The sequence below is a fragment of the Narcine bancroftii genome, chromosome 9 (assembly GCF_036971445.1).
Source record: "Narcine bancroftii isolate sNarBan1 chromosome 9, sNarBan1.hap1, whole genome shotgun sequence".
NCBI classification, from domain to species: Eukaryota; Metazoa; Chordata; class Chondrichthyes; order Torpediniformes; family Narcinidae; genus Narcine; species Narcine bancroftii.
In genome coordinates this window covers 122565156-122589277 of record NC_091477.1, presented here as the reverse complement: position 1 = coordinate 122589277, position 24122 = coordinate 122565156, and the positions used below count along the sequence as shown (strand labels likewise).

Genomic DNA, 24122 nt, shown 5'->3' with positions numbered 1-24122 from the left:
TCTCCAGAACTAGATTACCCCTCTCCAGAACTGGATTACCCCTCTGCAGAACTGGATTACCCCTCTCCAGAACTAGATTACCCCTCTCCAGAACTGGATTACCCCTTTCCAGAACTGGATTATCCCTCTCCAGCTGGATTACCCCTCTCCAGAACTGGATTACCCCTTTGCAGAACTGGATTACCCCTCTCCAGAACTGGATTACCCCTCTGTAGAACTGGATTACCCCTCTCTAGAACTGGATTACCCCTCTCCAGAACTGGATTACCCCTTTCCAGAACTGGATTACCCCTTTGCAGAACTGGATTACCCCTCTCCAGAACTGGATTACCCCTCTGTAGAACTGGATTACCCCTCTCTAGAACTGGATTACCCCTCTCCAGAACTGGATTACCCCTTTCCAGAACTGGATTACCTCTCTGCAGAACTGGATTACCCCTCTCCAGAACTGTTTAAGGATTTCTGCTCTCCACAACTTCCCAAGATCCAGATACAATATCCCACCTCGAGAAAGGGTTCAGACCTGACCATTCTGACCTGTTGACTTCCTCCAGCAATTCTTTAACTGATCAGGATTTCAATGTCCGCTGTTTTTGTGTTTCTCACAACATCTTGCCCCTGTTTTATGTCCACGCAGACCTCTAGAGATTTGCTATGGCTTGGCACCATTGATTCATCATCAGGACACATAAAATTAATTCAAAGAGGAATATAAACCATTGAAGCCAACAAATCATTCAGCCAAAGTACTTAATTCAGCACTTACCCACAAAGCACCAGACGGCAAAGCGGATCCAGGTGATACTGGAGAGTTTTAACATGAGATACATGTTCACCAACATAGCAAAGGCAGGGACAAAGGGAACACAGGGAGCCATGTAGGGCAGCTTCTTGGGGTTCTCGGGTTGCTGAAGGATGACAAAGATGAGCACGCAGATTAGCAGCAACATCAGGATGACCAAGAGGACAGCCCACCAGCTTTGATTGTAAATGTACTCCTCCCCAAAGTTGATGAAGGAGCAGAAGACAAACGACAGGATAAAGAGCAGCAGCACACAAGTGGTGACTGTACGCCCGGTGACAGTGGTGGGACGGTCCATCTTGCCCGGCAGCCCAAGGCGGATCCTCATGGTGTAGTATCGAGGTCCAATCAGCTCCTTGAGCTTTATTGAGTAGATGTTCTCCGAAGTGTCTGCCTCTATTCCTGAGGTCATGTCCACTGTGCCGTAATTGGGATGGTTCGTGCTGTAACTGGACTTCTCCGCTTTCCCAATCAACATCTCATTGTCCCCCAAGGATGGGAGGTTCTTGGCCCCGCACGTGTTCTTGTCAAGGCCCGCGTAGTCTTCACCTTCGCTCATGGGGGAGGTAGCTTCCTTTTCACCCTCGGCCACAGCTCCTTCCTTCTTCTTGGTGCCTTCTTCCGACAGGAACTTTACGAAGTTGTCGATGTCGCTCTCGGGCTGGTAGCGCAGCAGCAGGACACACACCGACACCAGGGTGTAGGCCAGGAGCGTCCCAATGGACATCATTTCAATAAGGTCCCGCAAGCTGACCAACAAGGAGAGCAGCCCCGCCAGGCACCCTGAAATGACGCAGGCCACAACTGGTGTCTCTGTGTAGGCACTGACATAAGCTAAAAACCTGGAGGTGGACAGCCAACAGTACAGTCATAGACTCACATAGATCACAGTGACACACTCAAAACACCCAGATCCACATAGCCCCCTCCCACACTTCCTTAACGTGCACTTTCAGCCTTGACTTCTATTTCTGTCACCCTTGTGTGTTTATTCAGCTTCATATTGATACAATTCATCTCAAATCAGCTGGTTAAAATAGCTGGTTAAAATAGCAAAATACCCCAAGACATCATGGGAGCTGGATCAAAGAAATTATGATACTAAAGAAAGCATCAAGGCATTGGGTCAGGTGATCTAAAACTTATCAAAGAAGTACATTTTATGAACATTCTAAAAGGGACAATGTTTCAGGAGGGGTCATTCCTGATCTAAGAGTATTGGTAGCTGCAGGCACACTTTCAAATAGTGGAGCAGTCTAGTTTGGCGTTAATCTCAAGATCAAAGAGCTGAGATATCCAATGGCCATGAGACTGCCAGGGGTGATGCAATCCAGGGATTTGAAGAAAAAAAAAGAATTATAATATCGTTTTTAATGGGAATTAAGAGATCACTTGGGTTGGTGAGGAGTGGATGGGAGTTCGAACACAGGCATCAGAGTTTTCTTTGCAATCATATTTACTTGCAGATGACACTAAGCTTGGAAGCGTTGTGGACAGTGAGGAAGGTTTTCAAAGCTTGCAGAGGGATCTGGACCAGCTGGAAAAATGGGCTGAAAAATGGCAGATGAAATTTAATGCAGACAAGTGTGAGATGTTGTATTTTGGAAGGGCAAACCAAGAAAGAACCTACATGGTAAATGGTCAGGTACTGAGAGCGGTAGAACAGAAGGATCATGGAATATAGATACCAAATTCCCTGAAAGTGGCGTCACAGTAGATAGGGTTGTAAAGAGAGCTTTTGGCATCTTGGTCTTCATAAATCAAAATATTGTGTACAGGAGTTAGAATGTTATGTTAAAGTTGTATAAGACATTGGTGAGGGCAAATTTGGAGAATTGTGTGCAGTTTTGGTTACCAAACTACTAGAAAGATATCAATAAGAATGAAAGAGGGCAGAGAAGATTTACTGGGATGTTGCCTGGACTTCAGGACCTGGTTACAGGGAAAGGTTAAACAGGTTAGGACTTTATTCCCTGGAACATAGAAGAATGAGGGGATATTTGATAAAAGCATACAAAATTATGATGGGGATAAATAAAGTTGGGATTTTCCACTGAGGGTGGGTGGGATACAAACCAGAGGACACGGATTAAGGGTGAAAGGGAAAAGGTTTAATGCAAGGGTGGCCAAATTTTTAATTTAGACATACAGCAGAGTATCAGGCCATTTTGGCCCACGAGTCCGTGCCACCCAATTAACCTACACCCCCAATACGTACGTGTGGGCCAAAATGTATCTGTGCAATAACTTTGTCTATAACAAAGGGGTGGCATTGATTGCCACTTCTCACATATTTCTGACAATGTTAATCGTGTGTTTAGATGTAGTCCTGTGTATAGTGTGAGTAGTTTTATAGTGATGTTGTAATTGAATGAACTTTTGAAAGAGATTAAAAAAAGAGATTCCCACCAGCTAAATCTCAACTCTTCGATCAGGTCCTAAACCAGTGGTCCTCAACCTTTTTTTCCCTCACTCATATACCATTTTAAGTAATCCCCTACTAATCACGGAGCATCTCTGACATCCAGTGGCATAGGTGCTCTGTGCTTAGTAAGGAATTACTTAAAGTGCTTTGTGAATGGAAAAAATAGGTTGAGAATCATAGTGCTAAACACTGGCGAACTTTAGATCCTCTATGCAAGGTGCTGAGAAGTAGTTAATGTGCTGGGTGGAAAGATCCCAAAGACTCAACATCATTCCTAGCCAGGAGAAGTTTCTTAACCACTCCTTAGTTACATACCTCTAGTCTATAAGCAACATCCACTCCTGTGATGCCACTGCCTTTGTTACAGATGTTTTGGGAGTGCAAAAGGTGATGGCATCAGAGGTGTCAGGATCCACGGACACTCGCTGTCTCTGAAGGGACTCCCCTTTGCTTCTCTTTCTCAACTTGGTGGGGGCACTGAACTAGTGGAACCCTGTGTGCCTTTGTGGGCAAATGTCAGTAAACAAATTTTGTATATTTTTAATATTTATGTACATTCAAGATTCTTTAATTGTCATATAATAAAACAGTGTTACATGAAACTTCATTGAAACTTCAGCAGAAATTGCCCACTGCTGCTTACAGCCAGGGAAAGAGAAGGAAAAGTCACTGAGTATCTGTGGAATGAAAATAAATCTTGAACATGCCCCAAGAAGAGAGAACAACACCAACCTGAAGAGTAAACCGTCATCAGCCATGGCGTAAATTACTCTGGGCATTGGAAAGAGGGAACCCAACAGACTGACAGTCAGTCCTGATACTGATCCGAGGGCCACAATGTACTTGGCCGCGTGAAACCCATGAAGCACAAACATCTCCATCAGTGGTGACTCGGTGTCGATGGCATAGTAAGGCACCATCAGCGTCAGGATCACACTAACCTAGTTCAGGAGGAAGAGACCAAGGCTGTCAGTGACTTGGGATGATTAGAAAACTCAAACACAATGAACTGCAAGGAGTTTTCAACCCCACACGTTTGTTACATTCTCTCCTCCCCCCTTCAACTGTGTTGAAGAATCACGTTGGTAAAAAAACGATCCTCCAGATTCAAGGACAGACTCATGAATGAATCCTACATTGGTAAAAGATAATGCTTTGCCCTGTTTAGCTGCTTTTTTTTTTTACTAATCCTGAAGTTTGTGACTCACTGTAACACCAGTCCCTGAACTCTGGGACTGTAACACCGTACCCTGAACACTGGGACTGTAACACCAGTCCCTGCACTCTGAGACTCACTGTAACACCAAACCCTGAACTCTGGGACTGTAACACTGTACCCTGAACACTGGGACTGTAACACCATTCCCTGCACTCTGAGACTCACTGTAACACCAAACCCTGAACTCTGGGACTGTAACACAGTACCCTGAACACTGGGACTGTAACACCAGTCCCTGCACTCTGAGACTCACTGTAACACCAAACCCTGAACTCTGGGACTGTAACACTGTACCCTGAACACTGGGACTGTAACACCAGTCCCTGCACTCTGAGACTCACTGTAACACCAAACCCTGAACTCTGGGACTGTAACAACGTACCCTGAACACTGGGACTGTAACACCAGTCCCTGCACTCTGAGACTCACTGTAACACCAAACCCTGAACTCTGGGACTGTAACACCGTACCCTGAACACTGGGACTGTAACACCAGTCCCTGCACTCTGAGACTCACTGTAACACCAAACCCTGAACTCTGGGACTGTAACACCGTACCCTGAACACTGGGACTGTAACACCAGTCCCTGCACTCTGAGACTCACTGTAACACCAAACCCTGAACTCTGGGACTGTAACACCGTACCCTGAACACTGGGACTGTAACACCAGTCCCTGCACTCTGAGACTCACTGTAACACCAAACCCTGAACTCTGGGACTGTAACACCGTACCCTGAACACTGGGACTGTAACACCAGTCCCTGCACTCTGAGACTCACTGTAACACCAAACCCTGAACTCTGGGACTGTAACACCGTACCCTGAACTCTGGGACTGTAACACCAGTCCCTGCACTCTGAGACTCACTGTAACACCAAACCCTGAACTCTGGGACTGTAACACCGTACCCTGAACACTGGGACTGTAACACCAGTCCCTGCACTCTGAGACTCACTGTAACACCAAACCCTGAACTCTGGGACTGTAACACCGTACCCTGAACACTGGGACTGTAACACCAGTCCCTGCACTCTGAGACTCACTGTAACACCAAACCCTGAACTCTGGGACTGTAACAACGTACCCTGAACACTGGGACTGTAACACCAGTCCCTGCACTCTGAGACTCACTGTAACACCAAACCCTGAACTCTGGGACTGTAACACAGTACCCTGAACACTGGGACTGTAACACCAGTCCCTGCACTCTGAGACTCACTGTAACACCAAACCCTGAACTCTGGGACTGTAACACTGTACCCTGAACACTGGGACTGTAACACCAGTCCCTGCACTCTGAGACTCACTGTAACACCAAACCCTGAACTCTGGGACTGTAACAACGTACCCTGAACACTGGGACTGTAACACCAGTCCCTGCACTCTGAGACTCACTGTAACACCAAACCCTGAACTCTGGGACTGTAACACCGTACCCTGAACACTGGGACTGTAACACCAGTCCCTGCACTCTGAGACTCACTGTAACACCAAACCCTGAACTCTGGGACTGTAACACCGTACCCTGAACACTGGGACTGTAACACCAGTCCCTGCACTCTGAGACTCACTGTAACACCAAACCCTGAACTCTGGGACTGTAACACCGTACCCTGAACACTGGGACTGTAACACCAGTCCCTGCACTCTGAGACTCACTGTAACACCAAACCCTGAACTCTGGGACTGTAACACCGTACCCTGAACACTGGGACTGTAACACCAGTCCCTGCACTCTGTGACTCACTGTAACACCAAACCCTGAACTCTGAGACTGTAACACTGCACCCTGCACTCTGTGGCTCAGTGTAACACCGCAGCCTGCGTTCTGGGTCTGTAATACTGCACCCTGCACTTTTGTTTTTTTCTTGTTTTACCTCCTGTATTTATGCATGGCTTGACTTACCTGGATTGCACTGAAAACTATCTGCTTTCACTTTCTATTTCCTGGCTGATGAAGGCAAGTATTGCACAAACATCCTACTCCACATTATCTAGCTTTGTTGCTACATTCAGGGATTTGTGGACTTCCACTCTCGTCCCTCTGTTCTACAATACACAGTCCAACCTTGCATTGATCATGAATCAATTCCACATGTGATTGCTCAGTTGATCAGTATCATCCTGTGGCCTTCTTGCTCTAAGATACCAATGACAGAATACATCTTTGTGCTGACTGCAAGACCTTGTACCCGGAATAACAAACAGTAAGGGATTCTGCAAAATCCTCCTGGGATTTTGCTCGGGCTTCCAATCTCATCAGCAATCCTTTCACCAATCTACTTTTAGAACCAATTTTCTGAATTGCCCTGAATCCCACAGGCTGCAACCTTTTTGACCAGTCTTCCACGTAGGATCCCTTTAACGACATCTACCACACGACACTTATCAATACATTTTGGCACTGCTTTGTTGGGGAACTCTCTATTTTTAATTAATCTCTGCCTTTGCAAGTCCCTTAGAATTTTTCCAATAACCTCCCATGGCTCAGGAGGAGACCACTTGGTCCCTCAATCCTGCCCCACCCTTCATAGGATCATGGTTGATCTGAGCTTGCCTCAACACCTCTTTTGTGTCAGTTTCCCAATGCCATCCATCCCTTAATCTTTTAAATATTTATCTAATAATCTGACCACCACCCTCCGGGGGGGGGGGGGGGGGGGGGGGGGGGCAGAGAATTCCAGGGATTCAACTTGTGCACACATTCTTGTAAATCTTCTCTTTAACCTCTCAAGGTTGAAAATATCTTCACTCATTTTCAGTCCCAGTCCATTTAGATAATATTTCGCCTTTTGATTCCTCTTACTCCCATTTCCCCTCACTGACACCCAATTTTTGCATAATCACTGAAGCTATCAATACCCATTGACAACATCTTCATTGCAACATCCCCTTCCACTATTTTCAAGAGTGTTGCAGAGGTCTTGGTGTTGTAGAACAGGCAGACCTTAAAGTACAAATACATAATTTCCTGAAAGTGGCAATGTTGGCAGATACTCTCTTGCCTTCATCGATCAGCACATTGAATACAGGAGCTGGGATATCATGTTTCAGATATCCAAGGCAGGGAGACTGCATTTGGAGTATTGAGTGTAGGTCAGGTTGCCCAGCTCCAGAAAGCATGTCATGAAACTGAAAGGTCCTAGAAATAATTCACAAAGATGTCAACAAGACTGGAGTTATCTGGAGAGACTGGTACATTTATTTCTGTGGAGAGTAGAAGGCTGAGGGGAGACGACTAAAGGAACTGCTCACACTAACCATCTGAGACTCTCATATTCGATGGAACGATATTTATTTGTATAGATGAATATTAGTCCTGCATGTGTATTGTGTATCATGTCTGGTTGTGAGGCCGGAGAATGCTATTTCATCACGTTGTACTTGCTCATTCACATAACAATAAACTTGACTTGACTTGGCCTTATAGAGGTTTATAAAAACACGAAAGGCACAGAATGGTCAATGAATAGGTCACAGTCTTTTTCCATGTTGAGGAGTTTAAATCAGGAGGGTTGAGAGTCAAGGTGAGTGGGGAAAGATTTTAAGGGGCAACCTTTTCACAGAAAAAACAGGTTTTGAAGCATATAGACCAATCACCGGCCAAAGGGATGAGCTCAGGTAGATAATTGGGCTGGCTAGATAAATTGGCCCAAAGGGCCTGTGACTGCATTGTGTGACCCCATGACTATGATCTTCAGCTCTTAGTCTGGGTGGCACACTTTGCATAGCAGTTAGTGCCCACATTCAAGAGAGGGGTTCAAATCCCACGCCGTGTGTCAGGAGTATGTACGTTCTCCCCATGGCAGCGTAGGTTTTTGCGGAGGCTCCGGTTTCCTCCCACCCTTTAAAACATACTGAGGATTGTAGATTAATTGGGTGTAAATTGGTCAGGGTGGGCTCATGGGCTGAAAAGGTCTGTTACTGTGCTGTATGTCTAAACTTCAACAAACCATGTTAGCTACTTTTGATTATTAGCTTTTCTAAATTATGTTAATTCCTCCATGACAGTGGTTCTCAACCTTTTTCTTTTCACTCACATCCCTCTGCCATCGGTGCTCTGTGATTAGTAAGGGATTGCTTAAGATGGGATGTGAGTGGAAAGAAAAAGTTTGAAAACTGCTTTAATCGTACCTCATTGACTCGTTATGTGCACCGTGTCATAACTCCAAAGGAAATGGGCCAATGACAATTTTTCTCTAGCAAATTATTTCGGTAACATTTGGGCCTAGAGCAGTGGCACTCAACCTTGCCTTTCTACCCACATACCACCTTAAGCAATCCACTAATCACAGAGCTCCGATGGCTTAGGGATTACTTAAAGTGGGATGTGAGTGGGAAGGAAAAGGTTGAGAACCGCTGTGATTACTGACTCTAACATCTTGCCAGCGTTTCCCTCATTTGTATGGTTGTACTGGTAGGGTCATTGTCGCTGGAGTAGCTGGGTAGGAGGACTAATGAGTGTGTGTAGGAATGTGTTATGGGAAACGTGAGGACGAATAGAATTGATATGAGTGCTCTGAGGGTCTGAACAGTGTGAGGCCTCCTTCTGTATTGCATGGAAATATGAAATGTTGCACAATACTATTTACTCCCCCATCCCCCCTTATCCCACATTGAATCCACATCCACCAGTTCCTCTGTCCATCACCTTAAAATCACAGAACATTACAGCACAGAAACAGACCATTTGGCCCAACTCCTATACTCAATACTTTGATTTATTGCCAATATGCCAAAAACTCTCTTCACAACCCTGTCTACCTGTGACACTACTTTCAGGAAATTCGTATCTGTATTCCCAGATCCCTCTGTTCTACCGCACTCCTCATTGCCTGACCATTTACCGTGTATGTCCTTTCTTGGGTTGCCCTTCCAAAATGCAACACCTCACACTTGTCTGCATTAAATTCCATTTGCCATTTTTCAGCCCATTTTTCCAGCTGGTGAAGATCCAACTTCAAGCTTTGAAAACCTCCTTTCCACATTTTTAAAGCAAACAAGTATTTTAGAGTTTGGAGCAGTCCGTTTAATTGTTTGCCTCAAGATCTATATTGAGATATTCCTGTTATCTCTGCTTGTCTGCCACACTCTGCCATCTGCTAGTATGCTACTGAAAACCTCCTGGCAATCACCCAGAAAGATCAGATTGCTGCAAAACCTGACTGAGAGAATGAACGTAATGGAATATTCAGTGACAAAAGGCCAGGGTTTCGCAGCAGGGGAGTGAGAATCTTAGCCTCCACCATTCTTTGTCTTCCTGCTTCTATCGTGGGCCTGCCAGGAATTCCCAGGGGCAAGGAAGGATGCAGGAAAGAGCAGTCTACCTCTTGGTTGAAAAATAAAGCACAAATAGAGGAAAGGAGGTATGGACACTCAAAACACACAACTTGAGTTAATGGGATCTCAAACAGAGTTCATTGGTGTTGGAGAGGGTTCAGAGAAGATTTACTAGAATGATACCAGGAATGAAAGGGTTAGCATATGAAAAACAATTGTCGGCTCTTGGACTGTTCTCATTAGAATAAAGAGGATGAGGGGGGGACCTCATAAATACTTCTTGAATACTATGACCCTGCTTGTGTGTACTGACATGGAGATTCTAATTCGAGGGAGGAATACGCACAAGTTTATTTCTATGATGTATCTCCTACTCCAGAGTGAGGGCCTGAAGCCGGGCTTACATAAAGCAAGGGAAAGGTGGGAGATGAACAATCCACGAGCGGGCCTGGTCAGACCTGTGTTGGGACAGCATGACAGCTGGTATTAATGCCAGGTACAGGTTGGTGCAGTGTAATTTCCTGTATAAACTGTACCTCACAACACAAAATTTACATAAATCCAAACCAGAAATTTTGGAAATGTGCTTTAGATGTGGTGTGGAGATTGAAACCTTAATTCATTCAACCTGGCTGTGAACAATGTGAGATCCTACTGGGAGGAACAGAGGAACATTCTGAAAAATATTACAAAGGTGAATTTTCCACAGGATCTGGAATTATACCTTCTGGGAAACATTATGGACATGAGTTCTAAACTGTCCAAGTATGAAATTCAGTTTGTGAAGGTTGCCAGGAAATGTATAGAGGTCACATAGATTTCTGACTCCCAACTAAATATTACATGATGGAATATGGAGATTACAGAGTTGTATCCCCTGGAGAAAAATCGCATACCATTTAAGGAGAAAATATGACAGATTCGTTGGGTTGGGGCAGCATATGGGTACACAAATGTAGCTACACCCCTTCCAAATAGAAGAAAGGTAAAACTCTGACCAATAGTGGAATGATTGAGATAAATGAAGGGGTCGGGGCACAGACGACGAGCTCTTGTATTGAATCTTTTTCATTTTACTTTATGTTAATCTGAGTTCATATATGGTTCCTTTAAGGGCCGGTGACTCTATAGACTTTTGATTCTTTTGTTTGTTTAATTTATATAATTTTTTCCTTGGAGGGAAGGGAGAGGGGTGGGCGGGGGGAGGGGGGGTAATGGGCTCTGAAAGTTATGTAATACATCATTGTTGAGAAGGTTGTAGTGTTGTTTTGGATTTGCGTGAGTCTTGGAAAATCAAAAATAAAATATTCAAAAAATATCATGATGTCTGAAGACTTTTTGGTTTACTTCAGAGGGAGAGTAAGAATGGTCAACTTTTTGAGCCAAGATTCTTTATCAACAGGGAAGAAATGGAATGCAGAAGCCAGAGTAAAGGGGACAGAGTGGGAGAGCTGGGACATGGGGCCCCTTATGTGATTTGCCGAGCAGGTATAGGACTCTGCTGGCAAGGCCACCAGTTATTGGTAACTGCCCTTCAACTGCTGCAGGCCTGCTAGAGGTACCACCCCTCTGCATTGGGGTCAAAGTTCCAGTCTACTGCCATTGAAGAGAGTTCAAGGATGGGACAAATTTTAATTAATTTATTATTTTTTTTAAAATTTAGACTACAGTATGATAACAGGCCATTCAGCCCATGGGCCCGTGCTACCCAAATACACCTACAACCACTGCTACATATTGAACAGTGGGAGGAATCCAGAGCTCCCAGAGGAAACCCACGCAGATACGGGGAGAATGTACAAACTCCTTACAGACAGCATGGAATTTGAACCCCCCCAGGCCCGATCGCCGGTGCCGTAACAGTGTTGCGCTAACCATGCCTCCCGGGGACACATTGGAAGAGCTTGTTGTTTGACTGGAAAAACCTCACAAAGATAAGCGTATACAGAGCCGTTGTCATACCCACACTCCTGTTCGGCTCCGAATCATGGGTCCTCTACCGGCACCACCTACGGCTCCTAGAACGCTTCCACCAGCGTTGTCTCCGCTCCATCCTCAACATCCATTGGAGCGCTCACACCCCTAACGTCGAGGTACTCGAGATGGCAGAGGTCGACAGCATCGAGTCCACGCTGCTGAAGATCCAGCTGCGCTGGATGGGTCACGTCTCCAGAATGGAGGACCATCGCCTTCCCAAGATCGTATTATATGGCGAGCTCTCCACTGGCCACCGTGACAGAGGTGCACCAAAGAAAAGGTACAAGGACTGCCTAAAGAAATCTCTTGGTGCCTGCCACATTGACCACCGCCAGTGGGCTGATAACGCCTCAAACCGTGCATCTTGGCGCCTCACAGTTTGGCGGGCAGCAGCCTCCTTTGAAGAAGACCGCAGAGCCCACCTCACTGACAAAAGGCAAAGGAGGAAAAACCCAACACCCAACCCCAACCAACCAATTTTCCCTTGCAACCGCTGCAATCGTGTCTGCCTGTCCCGCATCGGACTGGTCAGCCACAAACGAGCCTGCAGCTGACGTGGACTTTTTACCCCCTCCATAAATCTTCGTCCGCGAAGCCAAGCCAAAGAAAAGAAAGATATGTTGAGTAACTTGGCTCATGCTGGTGTTTGGTTTCGTCAGTGGGTTGGATTGGATTAATGGATAAATACAGATGCAGGAGGAACTCATTCGGTGTCACAGCATCCACAGGAGTTAAAGATATATAAATAACGTTTCGGGGCTGAGTCCTTCTTCAAGGTAAGCGGTGTCAGCAATATATCTTTACCTCCTCTGGACACTGCAAGACCGACCCAGTTCCTCCAGCATCTCTGTGTTTACGACAATCACAGCACATTCCATTCACATGGGTTAATTTGTCATCTGAGACAGAGATGCTTTTAAGAAAGATTACAGAAATGTCAAGCAGATATTAAAGTAGCAAAATTTTAATTGCCCTTAGCAAATATAGAATATAAAATTGATACATCAATGACCTTAATCCTAGTTATTTTTAAAAATTTGTTTGTGTCATACAACTGCATTGTGACATGTTTACCCTAATTTCATGCGACATTTTAACAAATGCTCCACTGGTGGAGATACTTGGAGATTCGTATGTGAGCTGAGGTGGTGAAGTGAGGTGAGATGAAAGGGTAAAGATAAAGGTTCATTATTGTCATGTGAATTTAGAATATATCATGCATGAAATTCTTTAACTAGGGAGCTGAAGGAGACAGGCAGATGAGGGAAAGAGAGAGACCAGAAGGAATTGGAGAAGTCGCCTTCCCTTCCTTCTTCTATCAGAGCCCTACTCTTCGTACCCCTCTGCCCTCTCCCCCCATCACTTCTCAGCTTCTTTCACTTCACCCTCCCACCTGTATCCACCTCTTACACGTTAGCCTGTGCTCACTACCCTCTTCCTCTTCCGACGTACCCCATGCCTTTTTATTTGGGCCTCTGCCTGACTTTGGACACTCCTGAGTAAGGATTCAGGCCTGAAACGTTGACTGCTTTTTAACTTCCTACATATGCTGTGTGACCTGCTGAGTTTCTCCAGCACTGTTATGTACTGCAGTCAACCCCAGTGACTGCAGGTTTTCTTGTTTATCTTCACTCCAGCTCTCAGCTTTCTGCTACAGCTGGTACCTGCAGTAGGAGCTCTGTTGGAAGAAGCTACTCCCCTCATCAATCAACAAAAGCCCAAGTGGACTGGGTTTTACTGGAATAACTAACTATGAAGCTTTAATTAATTTCCATTAGTTACTGGTAAAATTAACAAATACTGTATGTTTAAAAATGTTGTTTCAAGTGTTTAACCCTTCGATCATCATGGAATGGCATGGCAACGTAGCCTCCTGCTCAATGGGGGCTCCATACCTGCAAATGGCTGATGTGGCCTGAGGGTTAACTGAGTAGGGGGCTGGACAACCGTGGACACCAGCAAATCCACATCGATCCGCCAGAGTCGCTGACAGTGTGAAGGAATAATAGGGCAGGTGTCTGAAGCTTGGTCAAAGAGAGTGTCTTAGAAGAGGAGATAGATGTTACCTCACGAATGATCAAAAGTAATCCTGAGGTAGCGATGGAAGATTTCACTTACGGACACGTATGCAGTCAGGCAGATGACAAGGGAGGCAGTGACGGCGTAAGGGATGGAAGTATTCGGATCCTTTGCTTCCTCTCCAGTTGTGGCGATGATGTCAAAACCGATGAATGCATAGAAGCACGTGGCTGCACCTTGGAGAACCTGTTACAGAAGGCAGAGTGAGTTTCACATCCATAGTGTTCCTGCCTGAGCTCATAATGAAATCTAGTAGGCATGTATTGTGTTCAGGATATTGTAGAACACAGACCAGCGCAACACAGAACAGTACAACACAGACTAGTGCAGTATAGACCAACTCAACACAAACCAGAACTACACAGACCAGTATGATACAGGACAATATAACATAGGACAGGCCTTTTGGCCCACATGTCAAACATGATATCCCTCCATTCCCTGTATTTTCATGTGTCAAACTGGAAGCTTCCTCAACACTTTTCTTGTATTTGCTTCCATCACTACTCCTAGCAGGCCATTCCAGGCCCACCCCTCTCTGTGTAATATATATACCCTGCACATCTCCCTTAAACTTCCTCCCCCTTAAGCCCATGTCCAGTAGTGCAGCCATTCTCAACCTTTTGTTAGGATATGGCCCCCTTAGGCTTTGTTCTAAGTTTATGGGCCCCCTTCCCTGTGAAGCAGTCAAGTCAACCACTTCATTGCTGTATGGGGCTGGGGGGTGGGGGAGAGAGGGCCACTTCCCCACTGTGTCGGGTCTGTGTGGTCCCAGCACTGTTACGTTCAAATGTGCTGAACCGGATTCCATTAGCCTTAATCATCAATGTTACCTACCAGTCAGTCATGACACTGACCCTTGCCTGACCCAGCTCAGGAATCTCCTGTGATGAGTCCCCACCTTTCGTTTACCTTGCCGGAGCAGGCAGTGTTCCCATCCCAGCAATGGATCACATTAATGGAATTTCTACAGGTGTAGCGTGGAGAGCATTCTGACTGGTTCTCTATGGAGGTGCCAATGCTCAGGACAGGAACAGGCTACAGAGGGTTGGCCAGTGCCATCGCAGGCATCAGTCTCCACTACTTTAAGGACATCTACAAGAGGTGGAGTCTAAAGAACGCAGCCTCTATCCACGACCCCCGCCACCCAGGACGTGCAGGACGAAGATGAGCACCCCATGGTACAAGGACAGCTTCTTCCTCTCTGCCATCAGATTCCTGAATGAACCATGAACCACAGAGAAATAAAAACTTTCTCTTATTTTGCACTAATTTATTTAGTTAAAAACGAAATTTATACCAATATTTGTACCTGTGAAGCTGTTGCAAAACAATCAATTATGTGACATGTTCAGACAATAAATTCTGATTCTGACCCGAACCAATCTGATTTCCACCTTGGCTCAGGTTCGCTAAAATTACCAAGGATTTATGGGGTCTGAATGAAGGATGTGACATCTCCCCGAAATGTCCGCTTGCCAAATCCATTCCATTTGCAAAATCGAAACAGGCAAAGTGTCATTTTTGGTTTGGAGTAGAGAATCCGATTCAAGGTGAAGGAACTTGGGTCTGGTCGGCCCGGAGTTTAATGCTCAGGCTCTTTGGTTTAAGGTCATTCTTTCTAATTCATGTGGGGTCTCCCAACACCTAAATGCTGAGAGACTCACAACCTTCTCCAAGTGCTAGAACTTTTGTTGGGATTCTAAGATTTTTTTTAAAAAGAGGGACAGCACAGTCACAAGCCCTTCCGGCCCACAAGCTCATGCCACCCAAATACACCAATTGACCTACAACCCCAAGCATTTTGAAGGGTGGGAGAAAACCAGAAGCACCCATGGAAAACTCATGCAGACATGGGTTGAAAATACAAACTCCTTCCAGACAGCATCGGATTCGAACCTGGGTCATTGGCGCTATAATAATGCGTCACTAATCATTATTACTCCAAAGTTCCATTTCCTCCCACCAAGGGAACCACTTGGCCAAATATTTTTCAGGGGGAGCTTGGGACTTCCAAAATCTGGTGGGTAGTTTAACACTGAGTGTAGGGTCTTGAATGATGGAGATTGGTCAGTCTGTGAACCAAGCGAACACATTCTCTGCAATTCATCCAAATGAAAGGTCTGTGGTGAACATATGCTCCAACTATTCGACACTGGCAGAGTATTGTGGACTGTGTGAACAAGGCTGGTGGTGATCAATGACCAGAAAACCACTTTAATTGATTACATTTCCAAAAGAAACACCACACTGGTTGAGATTGGCTGGCATGGAGGGAGAAGCACAAGTCTAATAATTTCTCATTGCTCATGTTTTGGCTGAAGAGATGTATTATCCACTCTACATGTCAAGAGTTATAGTCAGGGAATGCTGCCAATAGCTGTACCAGCGGCTGGGAAAGTATCTCAGTGAGATTAACCAGGAACTGTGCTCCACTCAGTGGCTACAATGCCCAGTTACCATTTCCACTCTCAGGGATACAGGATGGGGCCAATGGTGGCAAGGCCCAGTATTGCCCACCTCTAATTGCCCTTGAGTAACAGTTCAGTCAATGGCAAAGGCAATTCCACCTGTCTCAGGAGGTGATGACCCTCAGTCCCTGTAGCAATGGAAGGAACTGACCCTCTCGGGGCTTTCAGGAGGAACAGAAGAGACACAAAGCATGTCAAAATGGAAATAAAACAGAGGAATGGGACCCAGTGTGATGGGCTGAGTGGTCTCCTTCTGTTCTATTATGTAAGGGAGTGTAATCCAAAAGTGCTGGGTGCTGAGTTGGTCTTTAGGGAGGAGGAAGAGCAGTGTGTTAACCAGTCTGTCTCTTGGGAATATATTGGAGGGTGGGAGAGTATCTCAGGAGTGGAATTGAAAGGGGATAACTTGGAATATGTTGCAGAACGGGGTGGATCACATTACAATCTGTCAGCAAAAGTTACTCACCCCAGACCAGCCAAACGGGAGAAACCTCTCTCCATCCCAGTTGGAACTGTTGACAAAGAAGAGCCCAGAGAACATAATGAAGACCCAGGCTGCCAGATTGATGATGTTCAACACGTTGTTGAACCCCACCGAATTCTTCACTCCCACAGCCACAATGGCTGTCATAATGGCAGCGATGAGCAAGGCCAGGATGTCAGGATAGGATTCTTCTCCTTTCCCTGCACAGGAAAAAAAGATCCCTCAGTGGTGAATCACTCCATAACGCCAGTTGGATTGAACTGGAGTGACTTCTTTACCCAGAGAGTGGTGGGTGTATGGAACGGGCTGCCGAAGGAGGAGGTTGAGGCAGGTACTATTAGCAGTGATTAAAAAACACTTGGTCGGAAACATGGATAGGATAGGTTTGGAGCAGTCGTTCTCAACCTTTTATGATCTAAGGCCCACCAGGTTTCTGGCCTAACATGTCAAGGCCCACTAGTGGCAATGACTGAGAAATATTTTCAAGTCAAAGGCAGTTTTGTAAGAAACACATCTTTATCTAATTTAGAGTATTTTATTTAATGTTTTTAAAGACCCACATGGAAACACGCTGTGGCCCACCAATAGGTCATGACCCACTGGTTGAGAACCACTGGACAAGCCAAATGTAGGCTATGACCACTTGCGTTAGATATACCCTTAATAATTTTATAAATCTCTAACCATGCCCTGGTTAAGAGGAAGAGGGAGAAACATTGCAGAAAGGAACAAATAGGGCACTTGAGGATCAAGAAAACATTTAAGAAGGAAATCAGAAGGGCTGAAAAGAATGCATCAGGTTGCTCTGCAGACAAGGTGAACGAAAATCCCAATGGCTTATGCAGATATTTTAAGAGCAAGGGATAAAATTGGCCCCCTTGAAGGTCAGAGAGATGGGGGAGATCTTGAATGGATTTTTTTTTACATCTGCATTTACTCAGAAGATGGACACAGAGTCTATTGAAGTGAGGTAAAATATCAGTGAGGTCATGGAACCCACACAGATTATAGCGGAGAAGGTGATCACTGTTTTGAGGCAAATCCCCAGGGGCTGTCAAGGTTTACCCTTGGACCTTGAGAAATTGTAGTGGCCCTAGTTGGGGAGTTTTAAAAATTCCTTAGCCACGGGTGAGGTGCCAGAGGATTAGAAGATAGCTAATGTTGTTCTGTTGTTGAAGAAAGGCTCTAAGAATAATCCAACAAATTATAGGCCGGTGTGCCTGACATCAGTAGTCAGTAAGTTATTGGGAGATATCCTAAGAGAGATACAATGATCAGGGAGAGTCAACAAGGCTTTGTGGATGGTAGGTCATGTCTAACTAATCTTAAGGAGTTTTTCAAAGATGTTACCTGGAAAGTAGATGAAGAAAAGGCAGCGAATATGGTCAACATGAACTTTAGTGAGGCCTTTGTCAAGTTCCGCAAGGGAGATTGGTCAAGAAGATTCAGTTCCTCCGAATTAGGTTGAAGAAGTAAATTGGATTAGACATTGGCTTTATGGTAGATGCCAAGAGTGGTAGAAGAGGATTGCCTTTCTGACTGAAAGCCTGTGACTAGTGGTATGCCTTATGGATCAGTGCTGGGTCCATTGCTGTTTGTCAGCTATATCAACAAGCTGGATGATAATGTACTAAATTGGATCAGCTTTTCAAACTAAGATTGAGTGTAGTGCACAGAGAGGAAGGCTTTCAAAACTTGCAGTTGGATACAGAGCAGTGAAAACAATGAGCTGTAAAATGATGGATGGAGTGTGAGATGTTGCACTTTGGAAGGGCCAACCAATGGAGGACATACATGGTAAATGATAGGGCATTAATGAGTGCGGTAGAACAGAGAGATATGGGATTATTCCTTGAAAGTGGCTTCACACATAGATAGGATCTTAAAGAGAGCTTTTGGGATAGAGGCCTTCATAAATCAAAGTATTGGGTATAGGATTTTGGATGTTATGGTGAAGTAGGTCAAGACATTGGTGAGGCCAAATTTGCTATATAGTGTGCAGTTTTGGTCACCTACTTTCAGGAAATATATCAATAAGATAGAAAGAGTGCAGATAAGATTTACAAGAATGTTGCCAGGACTTGAGGAGCTGGATTACAGGGAAAGGTTAAATAGGTTAGGTCTTTATTCCCTGGAGCATCAGAGAATGAGCGGAGATTGGATAGAGCTTGACAGAATTATGGGGGATATAGATGGGGTAAATAGAACAAGCTTTATCTATTGAAGTTAGGTGAGACAAGACCTAATGGACTCGGGCTAAAGGTGAAAAGTGAAATGTTTAAGGGGAACATTTGGGGGAACTTCTTCATGCAGAGAGTGGTGGGAGTGTGGAACGCGCTGCCAGCTGAAGTGGTGAGTGCGGGTTCAATTTCGATATTTGAGAGAAGATTGGACAGGTGCATGGATGGGAGGGCTCTGGCCTGGTGGAGGCCCATGGGCCTAGGCTCAATGGTAGTTCAGCATGGACTAAATGGGCTGAAGGCCCTGTTTCTGTGCTGAGTGTCTGGTGGTTCTATAAGGTCCTCCAATGCTCCAGAGAGAAAAGTTCCAGCCACTCTTTATAATCCAAGCCCTCTAGCCCTGCTAACTACACCCTTTCCAGCTCAAAGACATCTTTCCTTAAGGTGGGTGACCAGAATTATTGCAAGATCAGTCTCACCAAAGTTCCTGCTCCTGTAACTCCCCAGACTAAAGAAGGCAGGTGCACCAAACACCTCTACCTGTATCGAACTGATGGAAATGTGGGAAGAATAAAAGCAGAAATCATGTAGCATAAAGCCTGTGGCTGATGGACAGCAGAGTTTCAGTGGGCTAAGGGCCTGTTTGGTAATAATAGTGATATGGAGTTTATCGTCATAGACCATGAAGCCATAAGATATAGGAGCAGAAGCAGGCTATTGGGCCCGTGGAGTCCACTCTGCCATTCCATGAGCTGATCCATTCTCTCACTCAGCCCCACTCCCCGGCCTGCTCCCCATAACCTTTGATACCCTGAATATTCAGATACCTATCAACCTCTTCCTTAAGTGCACCCCCGACGTGGCTTCTCCAGCCGTCTATGGCAACAAATTCCAGAGGTTCACCGCTCTCTAGCTAAAGAAATTCCTCCACATCACTGTTTTAAATGGGCACCCTTCAGTCCTGAAAGTTGTGCCCTCTTGTCCTAGACTCCCCTACCATGGGAAACAACTTTGCCATATCTACTCTGTCCAGTCTTTTCAACATTCAAAATGCTTCTATGAGATCCCCCTACATTCTTCTGAACTCCAAGGAGTTCAGTCCTAGAGCCATTAAACATTCCTCATATCCTAATCTCTTCATTCCAGGAATCATTCTTGTGAATCTTCTCTGAACCCTCTCCAATACCAGCACATCTTTTCTTAAATAAGGAGTCCAGAACTGTACCCCACGCTTCAGGTGAGGCCTACCCAGTGCCTTATAAAGCCTCAACATCACATCCCTGCTCTTATATTCTATTCCTTAAAAATTGAATGCCAACATGCATTTGCCTTCTTAACCACTGACTCAACCTGGAGGTTAATCTTCAGTGTATCCTGCACGAGGACTCCCAAGTCCCTTTGCACCTCCAAATTTTGAATGTTCTCCTCAACCAAATAATAGTCTGCCCTTATATTCCTCTACCAAAGGGCATGACTGTACACTTTCCACTTGCCTATTGTCCAAATCTATCAAATCTTCAGCCTTTTAATTTCCTCCTCACTACCTGTCCCTCCACCTACCTTTGTATCATTTGCAAACTTAGCCACTAAGTCAGTTATTCCTCAATCCAGATCATTAACTGAAATAGAAAAAGAAGTGACCCCCAACACTGACCCCAGCGGAACACAACCAGTAACTAGTAGCCAACCAGAAAAGGATCCCTTTCTTCCCACTCCCGCTTCCTGCCAATCAACCAATGCTCTACCATTCTGAACTCCATGGGCTCCTATCTTGTTACGGTGACATTGTACAATATACATTGGCACAGAAGGTCTTACTTGGTGCAGCTGAAACAACAAAACAACCTAATTGCAGTGCCTTTTGGGGACGAGAGATCAATGGTAAAATCGGGAAGTGTGGTCCTGAAGTTAAACATTGATGATCTGTAAGTTCACCAGTGCACACTCTAACTTACCTAGTCCATTTAAGGTGCCGATGTCATCTACGATCCAATGACTGATGGTATGGTTGGCCAGTGAATCGAACATACTACTCAGGGCACTAGCACCAGCCGCTGTTCCGATCAGATACTCCAGAATCAAGTTCCAGCCAATGAAAAAAGCCACAAACTCCCCCACGGTCACATAGCTATAGGTGTAGGCCGAGCCAGTGGTCTTTGGCACCCGCACACCGAATTCAGCATAACACACACCTGCAAGATCAAAGAGCAAGTGCTTGTGTCAACAGCGGTAATCAGGCCACACTGTCAGTCTGGGCAGGAGCTCGGGGAGGACCAGGCCACACTGTCACTCCGGGCAGGAGCTCAGGGAGGACCAGGCCACACTGTCAGTCCGGACAGCAGCTCGGGGAGGACCAGGCCACACTGTCAGTCCAGGCAGGAGCTCGAGGAGGACCAGGCCACACTGTCACTCCGGGCAGGAGCTCAGGGAGGACCAGGCCACACTGTCAGTCCGGGCAGGAGCTTGGGGAGGACCAGGCCACACTGTCAGTCCGGGCAGGAGCTTGGGGAGGACCAGGCCACACTGTCAGTCCGGGCAGGAGCTCAGGGAGGACCAGGCCACACTGTCACTCCGGGCAGGAGCTCGGGGAGGACCAGGCCACACTGTCAGTCTGGGCAGGAGCTTGGGGAGGACCAGGCCACACTGTCAGTCCGGGCAGGAGCTCGGGGAGACCAGACCACACTGTCAGTCCGGGCAGGAGCTCGGGGGAGACCAGGCCACACTGTCAGTCCGGGCAGGAGCTTGGGGGAGTCCAGGCCACACTCTCAGTCTGGGCAGGAGCTCGGGGAGGACCAGGCCACACTGTCAGTCCGGGCAGGAGCTCGGGGAGGACCAGGCCACACTGTCACTCCGGGCAGGAGCTCAGAGAGAACCAGGCCACACTGTCAGTCCGGGCAGGAGCTCGGGGAGGACCAGGCCACACTGTCAGTCCAGGCAGGAGCTCGGGGGAGACCAGGCCACACTGTCAGTCTGGACAGGAGCTCGGGGGAGACCAGGCCACTCTGTCAGTTTGGACAGGAGCTCAGTGGAGAGGTGGCCACATTGTCATTTTGAACAGGAACTCACAGGAGAGAAGGCCACACACAGTCTGAACAGGAACTCGGAAGCCATTCGACATTCTATCAAAGAGAGGAAAAGCTGAGAGAATTGGCAATGGGAACAAAGGAACACATGCAGAGACACCAAGAAAGTGAAAGCTCAGACAGCAGGCTATAAGGAGTTGGTTAAAAAAAATCCTTTGCAAGGAACATTGTGCCCAGAGCAATGAACCTGTTGACACCATGTTATCTGGCTTTATTTCATTAGACTGAATGGTCACAAACATTACTCTGTGAATATCAAAAAGTGAAATCATTCAGCAATTTGTTGTGTCCATCTCCTGGGATTTTATCTGGAACAGATAAGCATGTGTTATTCTCTGCAGACTACTGTCATTGATGGGTTGACAGATAGATGAACTGTCTTTCTCAAAGCTAAATTAGGCATTGCCATTTAATCTCAAAGGATCTATCATGGTGAAACTATACCAGCAACAGGTAAGGTTGTGTGGAATTATCTCGAGATTACACTGTCCTCAGTGCATGCCACTGACATTACATTCAGTGGTAGGGTGGTCACAAAACCAAAATGATCCTTCAGCAACATGTCGATCAGTGTCAGGTTATAAACTATTGTTTTAAAGATAAATATTACATAATTGGACTGATCTTATGCAGGCAGAAGACAATTTCATGCAATATTCCATGTTCCATACTATTAAATGATAATAAAGGAATCTCGAATCTGCAAACGTAAACAAATGTCCCATGTCTCCCACTTGTCTGCTCTGAAGAACAGTGGAGAACTGGGAACACAGGGATCTCACAGGAATGGATGGTGAGACTGTTTCTGGTTCAATAGGCTAAAGTGACCCGCAGACATGAACCTTCCTGGGATCAACAAATGGAGATCCAGAAATGTCAAACATTCAGCCCATATTTATCTAATTACTCAACAACAGAACTGAAAGAAGGCCAATGGCAGGAGCCTCGGAGCCAATGAAGCCCTTTGGATTGGAGATGCAATGAAAATTCATCCAAAAAACTGCCATTATTACTAACGCAGAGCAAAATGTTGGGCCGCTTCTTTTTACAATGTATATCGATGATTTAGATGATGGATTGAATGGTTTTGTGGCCAAGTTTGCAGATGACACCAGGATAGATGGTGGAGTAGAAAGTGTTGAAGAATCTGAAAGGTTGCAGAGAGACTTGAACAGTTTGGGAGAGAGGGCAAGGAAATGGCAGATAAGATCCAATGTTGAGAAATGTTCAGTTGGACATTTTGGAAGAGGAAATAAACAGGCAGATTATTATTTTGATGGGGAGAAAATTCAAAATTCAGAAGTGCAAAGGGACTTGGGGGTCCTTGTACTGGATAATCTAAAGGCTAACCAACAGGTTGGATCAGCAGTAATAAAAGCAAATGCCATATTGGGATTCATTTCAAGGGAAATAGTGTTGATGAGGTTCTAAGGGGCACCGGTGAGACCATTTGGAGAAATGAGTGCAGATTTGGGCCCCTTATCTTAGAAGGGATGTAATGATTTTGGAGAGAGTACAGAGAAGATTTACCAGGATGATTCCTGGAATGCGAGGGCTAACATATGAAAAATGTTTATTGTCTCTTGGACTCTATTCATTGGAGTGTAGAACAATGAGAGGGGATCTCATAGAAACATTTCAAATGCTAAAAGGTTTGGACAAAGTAGATGTGAATAAGATGTTTTCCTTGGTAGATGAATCCAGGACAAGAGGGCACGGTCTCAGAATGAGAAGGGACCCATTTAAAACAGAGATGAGGAGAAATTTCTTTAGCCAAAGGGTCGTGGATTTGTGGAATTCGTTGCCACATACAGCAGTGGATGTTGGATCATTGGGGGAGATAGATAGGTATCTAAATTAGTCAGGGTATCAAGAGATTTGGGGAAACGGCCAGAATTGGAAACTAGATGATGTGAAAGCAGTTTAGCTCAGGGTGGATTTGCAGAGCAGACTCGATGGGCCAAATAACCTTTATCTTGTGATCAAGCAACTGTGAGAAATTCTTGGCTTATGTGTATTAGTGATGTCATTTGGGGATAAATATCAACTCAGATGCCCTCTGTGAAAGGGCAACACGCTGGGATGAATTTTCTCTGCCAAAGAGCACACCTGTGATTGAA

The 24122-nt window shown here is 45.6% G+C and overlaps 1 protein-coding gene across 1 annotated transcript in view; it reads right to left on the bottom strand.

Moving 5' to 3' along the window:
- slc7a14a (solute carrier family 7 member 14a) overlaps positions 1–24122 on the bottom strand; it is an 81558-nt gene that overhangs the window by 7426 nt on the left and 50010 nt on the right. Inside the window, exons 4-8 of the mRNA XM_069897610.1 lie at positions 20875–21111; positions 16722–16939; positions 13824–13970; positions 3960–4168; positions 767–1644 (exon numbers count right to left, since the gene is read on the bottom strand). Coding sequence (XP_069753711.1) covers positions 767–1644; positions 3960–4168; positions 13824–13970; positions 16722–16939; positions 20875–21111 — 1689 coding nt within the window. The remainder of the gene's footprint in view (positions 1–766; positions 1645–3959; positions 4169–13823; positions 13971–16721; positions 16940–20874; positions 21112–24122) is intronic.